This window comes from Oncorhynchus kisutch, linkage group LG17 (genome assembly GCF_002021735.2).
Source record: "Oncorhynchus kisutch isolate 150728-3 linkage group LG17, Okis_V2, whole genome shotgun sequence".
Lineage (NCBI taxonomy): Eukaryota > Metazoa > Chordata > Actinopteri > Salmoniformes > Salmonidae > Oncorhynchus > Oncorhynchus kisutch.
This window is the reverse complement of record NC_034190.2, coordinates 78,915,033-78,929,690: the sequence shown is the minus strand read 5'-3', so window position 1 is coordinate 78,929,690 and position 14,658 is coordinate 78,915,033. Positions and strand designations below refer to the sequence as shown.

General features: G+C 44.4%; 1 protein-coding gene across 2 annotated transcripts in view; it reads right to left on the bottom strand.

Annotated features, from left to right (window-relative positions):
• The window catches only part of LOC109878875 (protein kinase C zeta type-like), a 153,409-nt gene that overhangs the window by 28,610 nt on the left and 110,141 nt on the right, over positions 1-14,658 (bottom strand). For both annotated transcript variants that reach the window (XM_031794727.1, XM_031794726.1), the window contains exons 10-13: positions 12,556-12,643; positions 12,233-12,352; positions 9,965-10,044; positions 7,024-7,113 (exon numbers count right to left, since the gene is read on the bottom strand). In XM_031794727.1, the coding sequence (XP_031650587.1) occupies positions 7,024-7,113; positions 9,965-10,044; positions 12,233-12,352; positions 12,556-12,643 (378 nt within the window). The remainder of the gene's footprint in view (positions 1-7,023; positions 7,114-9,964; positions 10,045-12,232; positions 12,353-12,555; positions 12,644-14,658) is intronic.

Below are 14,658 nucleotides of genomic sequence, written 5' to 3'. Positions count from 1 at the left end.
TTTCGATACGAAAAACAAAATACTTAATTCTACCACAACAAAAATAATAACCTTAATCATGCACAGAAGAAAATCAGAAAAAGCCTCCAAGAAATAGCAAACCGAAAGAAAGTTGTGAATATCTAACTCTCCACAACACACGCACTCCTTCACTCAAACAATTCCCAGCATGCACCAAACACTCCCAGCATGCAGAGAGAGAGAGAGAGACAGAGAGAGAGAGAGACGGAGAGAGAAAGAGAAAGACAAATAGAGAGTGTGCATGTGTGTGATACATAGGCAGGGAGGACTCCAGAGGGACAAGGAGATGATGATGTGGTTCATCGCCACGGCAGCCAGGATGATGGTGGAAACGCAGATGCTGATGTGGCAGGACTAATTAGTAATCAACAGCATGGGGCAAAGGGGGCTTTAAAAGACCGGGTACTGAACTGTAAGACCAGAGATGGGTAGTGCTAGTAGGTATAGCATGTATATCTTTATGTCTGCATTCTGAACCACTCTCTGGTGCTACACTCTAGAACAGTCTGCATTCTGAACCACTCTCTGGTGCTACACTCTAGAACAGTCTGCATTCTAAACCACTCTCCCTGGTGGTACACTCTAGAACAGTCTGCATTCTGAACCACTTTCTGGTACTACACTCTAGAACAGTCTGCATTCTGAACCACTCTCCCTGGTACTACACTCTAGAACAGTCTGCATTCTGAACCACTCTCTGGTACTACACTCAGGAACAGTCTGCATTCTGAACCACTCTCGGGTACTACACTTTAGAACAGTCTGCATTCTGAACCACTCTCTGGTACTACACTCTAGAACAATCTGCATTCTGAACCACTCTCCCTGGTACTACACTCTAGAACAGTCTGCATTCTGAACCACTCTCTGGTACTACACTCTAGAACAGTCTGCATTCTGAACCACTCTCCCTGGTGTTACACTCTAGAACAGTCTGCATTCTGAACCACTCTCTGGTACTACACTCTAGAACAGTCTGCATTCTGAACCACTCTCCCTGGTACTACACTCTAGAACAGTCTGTATTCTGAACCACTCTCCCTGGTGCTATACTCTAGAACAGTCTGCATTCTGAACCACTCTCTGGTACTACACTCAGGAACAGTCTGCATTCTGAACCACTCTCTGGTACTACACTTTATAACAGTCTGCATTCTGAACCACTCTCTGGTACTACACTCTAGAACAATCTGCATTCTGAACCACTCTCTGGTACTACACCCTAGAACAGTCTGCATTCTGAACCACTCTCCCTGGTACTACACTCAGGAACAGTCTGCATTCTGAACCACTCTCTGGTACTACACTTTAGAACAGTCTGCATTCTGAACCACTCTCTGGTACTACACCCTAGAACAGTCTGCATTCTGAACCACTCTCCCTGGTGCTATACTCTAGCACAGTCTGCATTCTGAACCACTCTCTGGTACTACACTCAGGAACAGTCTGCATTCTGAACCACTCTCTGGTACTATACTTTAGAACAGTCTGCATTCTGAACCACTCTCTGGTACTACACTCTAGAACAATCTGCATTCTGAACCACTCTCTGGTACTACACCCTAGAACAGTCTGCATTCTGAACCACTCTCCCTGGTGCTACACTCTAGAACAGTCTGCATTCTGAAACACTCTCTGGTACTACACTCTAGAACAGTCTGCATTCTGAACCACTCTCTGGTACTACACTCAGGAACTATCTGCATTCTGAACCCCTCTCCCTGGTGCTACACTCAGGAACAATCTGCATTCTGAACCCCTCTCCCTGGTGCTACACTCTAGAACAGTCTGCATTCTGAAACACTCTCTGGTACTACACTTTAGAACAGTCTGCATTCTGAACCACTCTCTGGTACTACACTCTGGAACAGTCTGCAATCTTGTTTCTAGATGGCAACATGTGACGGCAAACGCTAAAGACACTATTATGACTGACGCCTCAACTGAAGAAAAAGCATCAAGTTGACAGCGGTCTCGCTCTCTGGCAGGAAGGTGTTGTTTAAAAGAGCATGAGGTAATGATATTCAAAGGTGTCACCGCTTCAGAGGGAAAGCCGGCAGTCCCTTAGGAGCCTGTGTTGTGATTCATATTAATATAGTTAAACAACAGCAGTCAGAGCTGTGCCGAGCCCGGGAGTTCTGTCAGGGCCCGAGACAGCTGTGTTTCTTGCAGTGTGTACGAATTCCACACCTTCAACTCCCACCAGCCACTGAGGCACACCGCAGTATGCAGTCACAGATTCAACAAGCTTTTTACCATGGAGGTTTCACAGGGGTTGGTGAAAATATCAAAGTGGTCAAATTTCCCAAGCTTTCCCTTTGTCGTGGCTCATTACTGATGTCATGTCAAGGTTCATTACTGATGTCATGTCAAGGTTCATTACTGATGTCATGTCAAGGTTCATTACTGATGTCATGACAAGGTTCATTACTGATGTCATGTCAAGGTTCATTACTGATGTCATGTCAAGGTTCATTACTGATGTCATGTCAAGGTTCATTACTGATGTCATGTCAAGGTTCATTACTGATGTCATGTCAAGGTTCATTACTGATGTCATGTCATGGCTCATTACTGATGTCATGTCAAGGTTCATTACTGATGTCATGTCAAGGTTCATTACTGATGTCATGTCAAGGTTCATTACTGATGTCATGTCAAGGTTCATTACTGATGTCATGTCATGGCTCATTACTGATGTCATGTCATGGTTCATTACTGATGTCATGTCAAGGTTCATTACTGATGTCATGTCAAGGTTCATTACTGATGTCATGTCAAGGTTCATTACTGATGTCATGTCAAGGTTCATTACTGATGTCATGTCAAGGTTCATTACTGATGTCATGTCAAGGTTCATTACTGATGTCATGTCAAGGTTCATTACTGATGTCATGTCAAGGTTCATTACTGATGTCATGTCAAGGTTCATTACTGATGTCATGTCAAGGTTCATTACTGATGTCATGTCAAGGTTCATTACTGATGTCATGTCATGGCTCATTACTGATGTCATGTCAAGGTTCATTACTGATGTCATGTCAAGGTTCATTACTGATGTCATGTCAAGGTTCATTACTGATGTCATGTCAAGGTTCATTTGTGATGTCATGTCAAGGTTCATTACTGATGTCATGTCAAGGTTCATTACTGATGTCATGTCAAGGTTCATTACTGATGTCATGTCAAGGTTCATTACTGATGTCATGTCAAGGTTCATTACTGATGTCATGTCAAGGTTCATTACTGATGTCATGTCAAGGTTCATTACTGAGAAATAGTTTTTGTTTTATGGTGAGACTCCCTCTGCAATTTCCCCAAAAGGAAAACATTAGGACAAAGACTGAGGCGTTGGCTTTGATTACCGGTCATCTCTTACGCTATTTAGCTTAATGTGATTTGGAGAGTTCTTCAGTATTTTAGGCCCAAAAAGTCTGTAAACTAGGGTTGGGTGTGATCCTGATGTTTCCTACCATCATACATCACCCCCCCCCCCCCCTCCCCCCCCCAAAAAAACACACAAAACTATTTTGGCAACAGGGATATTGATCCATCAGGGGATTGAAACAAGAAGATTCATCTTAACATCTAGCGACTTACAGTTGAAGTCGGAAGTTTACATACACCTTAGCCAAATACATTTAAACTCAGTTTTTCACAATTCCTGACATTTAATCAGAGTAAAAATTCCCTGTCTTAGGTCAGTTAGGATCACCACTTTATTTTAAGAATGTGACATGTCAGAATAATAGAGAGAATGATTTATTTCACCATTTATTTCTTTAATCACTGTAACGGTTTTCTTGTGTCGAAGGAGAGGCGGACCAAAACGCAGCGTGGTTATCTTGATACATCTTTAATAAAGATAATACCGAACAATACAAAAACAATAAACGTAACGTGAAAACCTAAACAGCCTTATCTGGTGCAAACAAACACTGAGACAGGAACAATCACCCACAAAACCCAACACAAAACAGGCTACCTAAATATGGCTCCCAATCAGAGACAATGACTAACACCTGCCTCTGATTGAGAACCATATCAGGCCAAACACAGAAACAGACAAACAAGACATCCAACAAAGATGCCCACTCAGATCACACCCTGACCAACCAAAACATAGAACATACAAAGCAAACTATGGTCAGGGTGACAGTCACATTCCCAGTGGGTCAGAAGTTTACTTACATTCAATTAATATTTGGTAGCATTGCCTTTAAATTGTTTAACTTGGGTCAAACGTTTCGGGTAGCTTTCCACAAGCTTCCCACAATAAGTTTGGGTGAATGACAGAGCTGGTGTAACTGAGTCAGGTTCGTAGGCCTCCTTGCTCACACACGCTTTTTCAGGTCTGTCCACACATTTTCTATGGGATTGAGGTCAGGGCTTTGTGATGGCCACTCCAATACCTTGACTTTGTTGTCCTTAAGCCATTTTGCCACAACTTTGGAAGTATGCTTGGGGTCATTGTCCATTTGGAAGAGCCATTTGCAACCAAGCTTTAACTTCCTGACTGATGTCTTGAGATGTTTATTCTCCCCTGTCCTCAGTGTTTTCTCCACTGAACAAAGCCTAGCCTGTAGTTGACCAATTAAAATTTCTTGCATTAAAATTGGGCCAATGGCCAAATACCAAGTATTCCGTTTCAGGATCAATGTATAGACAATTTGACCAATGAGAACTTCCCACATGTAACTATGAGTCCCAGACTGGAACCCCTATACAGATTCGAAACATATGTTGAACTGAAAAACAACTATTTCCATTGATTGTTAATTCCCTCTTGACCTTTAGTCCTCTACGTTGTGTATTGACCTTAGAATATTCTTTCAATGGCTGGTAATAGTCAGTCGGTAGAAGTGACTAAACCAGCGGACAATACATGTTACAGGGATGCCATTATGACTTATTTTATATGCTTGGTCAGGTTGTTTTTACTGTTTGTATAAACACGTTTCGTCAACGTTTTTTTAGAAACTTGAAAAATACGTCTTTATCTGGTTGTAATCTGACCAGCTAACAACCAGGAGATAACATCTTTCCCATGATGTCTTGGTCTCATCTAAACATGATCGTAACAGAGACCAGTTGGCTATAAATCTAGTTCTACTGCTTTTCCTGAGAGAGGTATTATTACGTTGTTGTTCTTTTTAAACAATTGTTACAGTCTTAAACATGACCTCATGAGATGCTGTTGACTAACACATTCTATTGAGAACTGATAAAAGCATGTCACAGAAAAGGAGGCACGGCTGTGAACAAGGCATTTCCTGTCGTTTGTGTTGAATATACAGGATAGACTGACTAGAAACAAATAATGTGCTGAAACACTGAATCCTGTCCAGGTCACTGTGTATGAGCAACTATTTGGACAGTGACATTATTTTCTTTGTTTTGGGGGGGAGCCTCTGTACTCCAGCGCTTAGTATTTGAAATGATATAATTATTATGAGGTGAACCCTAGTTAGGCCCAGATGTGGAGTATGTTTGGTACCATTTTCATGAGATATTGCTGCTGTAAAGGATAGTGTACCCATCAATTCCAGCATCATTCTAGCATCATTGCAGCATGACGTAATGCAAAATAGACATAATGGGAATCAAAGTAACATGCGGACCGTCTGACCAACCAAGATGGGTTCCCACGGGTGATACTGAGTGTCTAACCAATAAAGATGGGTTCCCACGGGTGATACTGAGTGTCTAACCAATAAAGATGGGTTCCCACGGGTGATACTGAGTGTCTGACCAATCAAGATGGGTTCCCACGGGTGATACTGAGTGTCTAACCAATAAAGATGGGTTCCCACGGGTGATACTGAGTGTCTAACCAATAAAGATGGGTTCCCACGGGTGATACTGAGTGTCTGACCAATCAAGATGGGTTCCCACGGGTGATACTGAGTGTCTGACCAACCAAGATGGGTTCGCACGGGTGATACTGAGTGTCTGACCAACCAAGATGGGTTCCCACGGGTGATACTGAGTGTCTGACCAACCAAGATGGGTTCCCACGGGTGATACTGAGTGTCTGACCAATCAAGATGGGTTCCCACGGGTGATACTGAGTGTCTGACCAACCAAGATGGGTTCCCACGGGTGATACTGAGTGTCTGACCAATCAAGATGGGTTCCCATGGGTGAAACTGAGTGTCTGACCAATCAAGATGGGTTCCCACGGGTGATACTGAGTGTCTGACCAATCAAGATGGATTCCCACGGGTGATACTGAGTGTCTAACAAATCAAGATGGGTTCCCACGGGTGATACTGAGTGTCTGACCAATCCAGATGGGTTCCCATGGGTGATACTGAGTGTCTGACCAATCAAGATGGGTTCCCACGGGTGATACTGAGTGTCTGACCAATCAAGATGGGTTCCCTTGGGTGATACTGAGTGTCTGACCAATCAAGATGGGTTCCCACAGGTGATACTGAGTGTCTAACCAATCAAGATGGGTTCCCACGGGTGATACTGAGTGTCTAACCAATAAAGATGGGTTCCCACAGGTGATACTGAGTGTCTGACCAACCAAGATGGGTTCCCACGGGTGATACTGAGTGTCTGACCAATCAAGATGGGTTCCCATGGGTGATACTGACCGACCAAGTTGGGTTCCCCCAGGTGATACTGACCGACCAAGATGGGTTCCCACAGATGATACTGACCGACCAAGATGGGTTCCCACAGGTGATACTGACCGACCAAGTTGGGTTCCCACAGGTGATACTGACCGACCAAGATGGGTTCCCACAGATGATACTGACCGACCAAGATGGGTTCCCACAGGTGATACTGACCGACCAAGTTGGGTTCCCACAGGTGATACTGACCGACCAAGATTGGTTCCCACAGGTGATACTGACCGACCAAGATGGGTTCCCACAGGTGATACTGACCGACCAAGATGGGTTCCCACAGGTGATACTGACCGACCAAGATGGGTTTATTCACATTTCCTCTTCTACGCTGGTTAAGTGGATATGATTGGAGGCTTACCTGGTCCCAGTCTATACTGCGGAAAAACGTGTGCGACTTGATGTCAGCGAAGCCCGTTTGGACCTGGCAACCCAGACGCTCTTTGGGGTCCTGTTAGATGGAGAGAAATTAGTAGAATCAAGAGTTTGTGTGCTCAATGAAATATAAACTGGTTTTAACAGCAGCAATTGTCACAAAGCGGTTAATAGATACCCAGCCTAAAACCCCAAAGAGCAAGCAGTGCACAGGCAGAAAGAAGCACGGTGTTGGCTTATCGCACCAGTTACAGCAATTTACAGCAATGTGATCTTGGTATAATGTAGAGATGTAACATTTATTGAAATGAAACACTAAATTCAGTATGTATTTCCCTCAAACAAACCCTTACACTACTCCTCTACCTGTCATATGCCACATATAAAAACCGTTTCATGGGATTGGTGGAGGCCTGGCCGACATGGACTTCCTTAAACCAGTTATTTCCTGTTAAATCCATAAAGGGAAGTGTACAAGTGTACACTTCGGGAGAAATTAGATATTATTGGGACGCATTCTCTGTGGGGGTCAAGTAAATCCTTGATTGACCTCAAATTCTCCCCCCACTGCATTGCTGAATATATTACCTACAGTGGCTAGAAACATTTAATGAACCCTTTGAAATTACCTGGAGTTCTGCATAAATTTGACATAAAATGTGATCTGATCTTCATCTAAGCCACAACAAGAGACAAACACAGTGTGCTTAAACTAATAACACACAAATTATTGTATTCTTCTTGTCTATATTGAATACATTATTTAAACATTCACAGTGTAGGTTGGAGAAGGTATGTGAACCTCTAGGCTAATGACTTCTCCAAAAGCTAATTGTAGTCAGGAGTCAGCTAACCTGGAGTCTAATCAATGAGATGAGATTGGAGATGTTGGTTAGAGCTGCCCTGCCCCATAAAAAAAACACTCACAAATTTTGAGTTTGCTATTCACAAGAAGTATTGCCTAGAGTTAACCATGCCTCGAACTAAAGAGATCTCAGGAGACCTAAGATTAAGAATTGATGCATTGCATGAAGCTGGAAAGGGTTACAAAGTATCTCTAAAAGTCAGTCCACGGTAAGACAAATTGTCTATAAATTGAGAAATTTCAGCACAGTTGCTATTCTCCCTAGGAGTGGCCGTCCTGCAAAGATGACTGCAAGAGCACAGCGCAGAATGCTCAATGAGGTTAAGACTTACAGAAATCTCTGGAAGATGCTAACATCTCTGTTGATGAGTCTACAATACGTAAAACACTAAATAAGAATGGGGTTCATGGGAGAACATCATGGAAGAAGCCTCTGCTGTCCAAAAAAAACATTGGCGCATGTCTGAAGTTTGCAAAAGAGCACCTGGATGGTCCACAGCGCTACTGACAAAATATTCTGTGGACAGATGAAACTAAAGTTGTGTTGTTTGTAAGGAACACACAACACTCTGTGTGGAGAAAAAAAGGCACAGCACACCCACATCAAAACCTCATCCCAACTGTAAAGTATGGTGGACCGAGCATCATGGTTTGGAGCTGCCTCAGGGCCTGGACAGCTTGCTATCATCGACGGAAAAATAAACTCCCAAGTTTATCAAGACATTTTGCAGGAGAATGTAAGGCTATCAGTCTGTAAATTGAAGCTCAACAGAAGGCCCAGTCAGTCCTGACCTCAACCCGATTGAGACTGTGGCATGACCTCAAGAGAGCGGTTCACACCAGACATCCCAAGAATATTGCTGAACTGAAACAGTTTTTTAAAGAGGAATGGTCCAAAATTCCTCCTGAACAGTGTGCAGGTCTGATCTGCAACTACAGAAAGCGTTTGGTTGAGGTTATTGCTGCCAAAGGAGGGTCAACCAGTTATTAAATCCAAGGGTTCACATACTTTTCCCGCCCTGCACTGTGAATGTTTACACGGTGTGTTCAATAAAGACATGAACAATTATAATTGTCTGTGTGTTATGAGCAGACTGTGATTGTCTGTTGTTGTGATTTAGATGAAGATCAGATAAAATTTTATGACCAATTTATGCAGAAATCCAGGTCATTTTAAAGGGTTCACATACTTTGTCTTCCCACGGTATTAGCTACCCCCCCTGTCTATTTCATCAGCCCCTCTACATACTGTATGTCATTTGGACAAACCACCACCCACCTGCTGACTCCCAACAGTGGGGATGTGGTATTTTCATCAGTACAATAATTGTAATACTAACTAGCAAAGGTTAAATGTGAAGAGCCCCAAGACCATTCACTCCCCCACTATAGTTTCTTATCATAGCCATGTATATCAGGGATGATGCACTCAAACACGTAGAAACAAATACACACACGCACGCGCACACACACACGCGCGCGCGCACACACACACACACACACACACACACACACACACACACACACACACACACACACACACACACACACACACACACACACACACACACACACACACACACACACACACACACACACACACACACACACACACACACACACACACACACACACACACAGTGCCTTCTAGAAAGTATTCACACCCCTTGCCTTTCCAACACATCATTGTGTTACAAAGTGGGATTAAAATGGTTTTAATTTGATTTTGTTGTCAACGATCTACACAAAATGACATTATGGGGTATTATGTGTAGATTAGACACAACATCTAAATGTAATTCAAGCTGTAACACAGCAAAATGTGGAAAAAATCAAGGGGTGTGAATACTTTCTTGAAGGCTCTATATACACTAGTGAAAACATCCATACACACACACACACTCTGTCTCTCAGCCAAATGGATGTGGCCTTCACAGAGTGTCTGTCATGGCGCTGTCCTAATGGTGTCTTGAACACGGTCCTTCACATACTGTTTTCACCGAGGGGGAGGGACACGCTTTATTGGACACACTTGGTGAACACTACGGTGTTCTTCTCTCACCTTGTTTAAAAAGCCCTTCAGCACGCTGGCAGCCTTTACCGACAGGGACCTTGGGATGCGAATAGTTTTTTCCAGAATAACTGTGTGGAGAAGACAAAGAGAGAGAGAGAATGTATGTGAAAGAGAGAGTGAGAAGTGAGAATGTATGAGAGAGAGAGAGAGAGAGAGAGAGAGAGAGAGAGAGAGAATGTATGAGACAGAGAGAGGGAGGACAATTCTGTGGAGGGAGTGAGGCAAACAATTGGTGATTCACCATCTGGCCTGCCCGTGGGTGCCCAAGGGTGCCTGTGTCTGCTGCGTACAAGCGAGGGGGTGGAAAGGGGGAGGAGGAGGGTGCTCTGCTCTGTGACTGCTTCCTTGAGACTCGCGGCACACAGGCTCAACACACCACTGAAGGACAACAAGTTCTGTTTTCCACAGTGGAAAACAGTTTAGTGGTATTGTGTAGCAGCTGACCTCGTTGGTTAGTTGGAGCCACTGACACTCTGGGTACGTCCCTATAATCTCTCCTTCCTCCTGAGCTGTACACATGTTCATTCCTCCCCAAATATAAAAACGATTTAATGGCCTGGCCTACATGGACTTCCCTAAACCCATAAAGGGAAGTGTACAAGTGTACACTGCAGGAGAAAGGAGAGATTTGTTTAGATGCATTCTCTGTGGGGTCAAGTAAATCCTTGATTGACCTAAAAAAAAAAAAAAACTCACAGTCATAACAAACATTACGTGTCTAGGAGGAGACAAGGCAGACGCAAAGCAGTTGAACAACCCTGGCTCTCTGATGAACAGATTACAGATGGAAGAGTAGAGAGGTGTTTATCCTCCTCTTCAGCCCTCTCTGATCTGTTTGTGTACACTGAGTCCTAATGAAATGATAACTGGATCAGTCTCTGACTGTGTACCAAATGGCACCCTAGTCCATATCTAGTGCACTAGATAGGGAAGTGCCATTTGTGATGGTGTTGGCACCCCGGGTGTTAGGGTAAATGATTACATTTACATGTATTTTTATTGTCTAATCGAAACTTGACTTCTGCTATTAACCCAACCCCTCTGACACGGAGAAGTGCGAGGGGCTGCCACATTGGGTGCCCGGTGGAGCTGTTACCTTCCTTGCTCAAGGGCACAACGGCAGATTTCTGGGGCCACATTGGGTGCCTGGGGAGCGTTTGTGGGGGGTTACCTGCCTTGCTTAAGGCCACAATGGCAGATTTCTGGGGTCACTATCTGGGGATGGAGGGAGCTTTGGCCTGGGGCCTGACAGACAGACAGACAGAGCTTGGCCAAATACTATCCCCCACCAGGTTGACACCAAATGTTTCATGACACTAACACTCTCACTGGCTTAGAACCTAACCGCAAGAACCTGATTGTTCTGGAACTTTGGATATCACCATGCCAACCCTAAACTCTGTGTGTCAGTCTATGGTTCTGGGGGTTGGCATGTGTGCCTGTGTTGGCCAGGGTGAGGTTGGCACTGGTCAGGGTGGTGACATAAGGCTGATCACCCCCTACGGATAGAGGGGCCTGTTTCCGCTAGCGAGGTGGTATCCAGGAGCATGCTGCTTGCCCTGTGGGGGCGTGAGGAAGACCAAAGGGTTGGCAGATGCCCATGGGTTTCAGTGCTCATGCCCAAGCTGCAATGGGTGGGTACGGTGGAGAGAGACTGGGGGTGGGGGGGGTGGTATGGAGGAATGTTCGCTCCAGCGGGGTATAGGGTGGGTTGTAGTACAGTATAACACATACAAATAAAATAACCGGCATCCCCATTGAATCAATTATATTTAAATGACTTAACACGTCTGGTAGCCTTCAAATGTGTCACACAAGAAGCAGTTGGCTCCCCTGTGGTATGGCTCTAGCTGTCCGAATGTCTCATACTTATTTATTGTGTGCAAATCTTTATCGTTTTGAACACAAACTACATAATAAATAAATAAGAACTGTATTGAGAGACGCGTGGTGTGTTTGTGTGCTTTCTGAGGGGGTTTGGAGCACCAAAATACACATTTCCAGATATACATAGTAAGACATTTAAAGACATGTGAAGTACTGCTATCCTGAATAATCATGGAGGAGTGAGTAGCCAATGTGATCAGAGCATGTGTTGTTTTTTGACGCAAAATGGCCACCATACATCACCACCATACATATTGCCTAGTAGTAGTAGTGGTGGATGTCACACTTAACAATGTGAAGCACTGTGTGACACTAGGTAAGAAGCGCTGTCATGAATCCACTCCAAACTGTAGTAGAGGGCTCTCTCACCTTGGAAGAGGTACTCCTCGGTATTCATGTCAGGATTGTCGGTGATGATGTCAAAAGGGGACCTCCCGGCCATCATCTCAAACATAAGCACGCCTAACGCCCACCAGTCAACACTGAACCCTGGAGAGAGAAGACAGACAACCGTCAGCCATCTTGGTTAGATCCAGTTACAGTAAGGACAGAAATGGTCTGAGAGAGATCTGTTCATTTCTTTCACGTTTTTATTTGGATTGTTTTGAGTTTAACAGTCTAAAAGGCAAATTCCCAGAGCTCATGTTCTCCCCATTCCCTCCATGTATGTGTTGTTGACAATAGGGACTCGCCATAGTCTTCCCCTCTGAGGATCTCAGGGCCGATGTAGTTGGGGGTTCCACAGAATGTACTGGTGGTGTCTCCAGGTCTGATGCCCTCCTGATAGAGGAAAGAGATGAGGGAGGAGGAGAGAGGAGAGAGAGAGTTAAAGATGGAGAGATACAGGGAGGATAACAGAGGAAGATGGTAGGAAAGAGATGAAGGAGGAGGAGAGAGGAGAGTTAAAGATGGAGAGATACAGGGAGGATAACAGAGGAAGATGATAGGAAAGAGATGGAGGAGGAGGAGAGAGGAGAGAGAGAGTTAAAGATGGAGAGATACAGGGAGGATAACAGAGGAAGATGGTAGGAAAGAGATGGAGGAGAGAGGAGAGAGAGAGTTAAAGATGGAGGGATACAGGGAGGATAACAGAGGAAGATGGTAGGAAAGAGATGAAGGAGGAGGAGAGAGGAGAGTTAAAGATGGAGAGATACAGGGAGGATAACAGAGGAAGATGATAGGAAAGAGATGGAGGAGGAGAGAGGAGAGAGAGAGTTAAAGATGGAGAGATACAGGGAGGATAACAGAGGAAGATGATAGGAAAGAGATGGAGGAGGAGGAGAGAGGAGAGAGAGAGTTAAAGATGGAGAGATACAGGGAGGATAACAGAGGAAGATGGTAGGAAAGAGATGAAGGAGGAGGAGAGAGAGAGTTAAAGATGGAGAGATACAGGGAGGATAACAGAGGAAGATGATAGGAAAGAGATGAAGGAGAGAGGAGAGAGAGAGTTAAAGATGGGGAGATACAGGGAGGATAACAGAGGAAGATGATAGGAAAGAGATGGAGGAGAGAGAGAGTTAAAGATGGAGAGATACAGGGAGGATAACAGAGGAAGATGATAGGAAAGAGATGGAGGAGGAGGAGAGAGGAGAGAGAGAGTTAAAGATGGAGAGATACAGGGAGGATAACAGAGGAAGATGGTAGGAAAGAGATGAAGGAGGAGGAGAGAGGAGAGAGAGAGTTAAAGATGGAGAGATACAGGGAGGATAACAGAGGAAGATGATAGGAAAGAGATGGAGGAGGAGGAGAGAGGAGAGAGAGAGTTAAAGATGGAGAGATACAGGGAGGATAACAGAGGAAGATGGTAGGAAAGAGATGGAGGAGAGAGGAGAGAGAGAGTTAAAGATGGAGAGATACAGGGAGGATAACAGAGGAAGACGGTAGGAAAGAGATGGAGGAGGAGGAGAGAGAGAGTTAAAGATGGGGAGATACAGGGAGGATAACAGAGGAAGATGATAGGAAAGAGATGGAGGAGAGAGAGAGTTAAAGATGGAGAGATACAGGGAGGATAACAGAGGAAGATGATAGGAAAGAGATGGAGGAGGAGGAGAGAGGAGAGAGAGAGTTAAAGATGGAGAGATACAGGGAGGATAACAGAGGAAGATGGTAGGAAAGAGATGAAGGAGGAGGAGAGAGAGAGTTAAAGATGGGGAGATACAGGGAGGATAACAGAGGAAGATGATAGGAAAGAGATGGAGGAGAGAGAGAGTTAAAGATGGAGAGATACAGGGAGGATAACAGAGGAAGATGATAGGAAAGAGATGGAGGAGGAGGAGAGAGGAGAGAGAGAGTTAAAGATGGAGAGATACAGGGAGGATACAGAGGAAGATGGTAGGAAAGAGATGAAGGAGGAGGAGAGAGGAGAGAGAGAGTTAAAGATGGAGAGATACAGGGAGGATAACAGAGGAAGATGATAGGAAAGAGATGGAGGAGGAGGAGAGAGGAGAGAGAGAGTTAAAGATGGAGAGATACAGGGAGGATAACAGAGGAAGATGGTAGGAAAGAGATGGAGGAGAGAGGAGAGAGAGAGTTAAAGATGGAGAGATACAGGGAGGATAACAGAGGAAGACGGTAGGAAAGAGATGGAGGAGGAGGAGAGAGAGAGTTAAAGATGGGGAGATACAGGGAGGATAACAGAGGAAGATGATAGGAAAGAGATGGAGGAGAGAGAGAGTTAAAGATGGAGAGATACAGGGAGGATAACAGAGGAAGATGATAGGAAAGAGATGGAGGAGGAGGAGAGAGGAGAGAGAGAGTTAAAGATGGAGAGATACAGGGAGGATAACAGAGGAAGA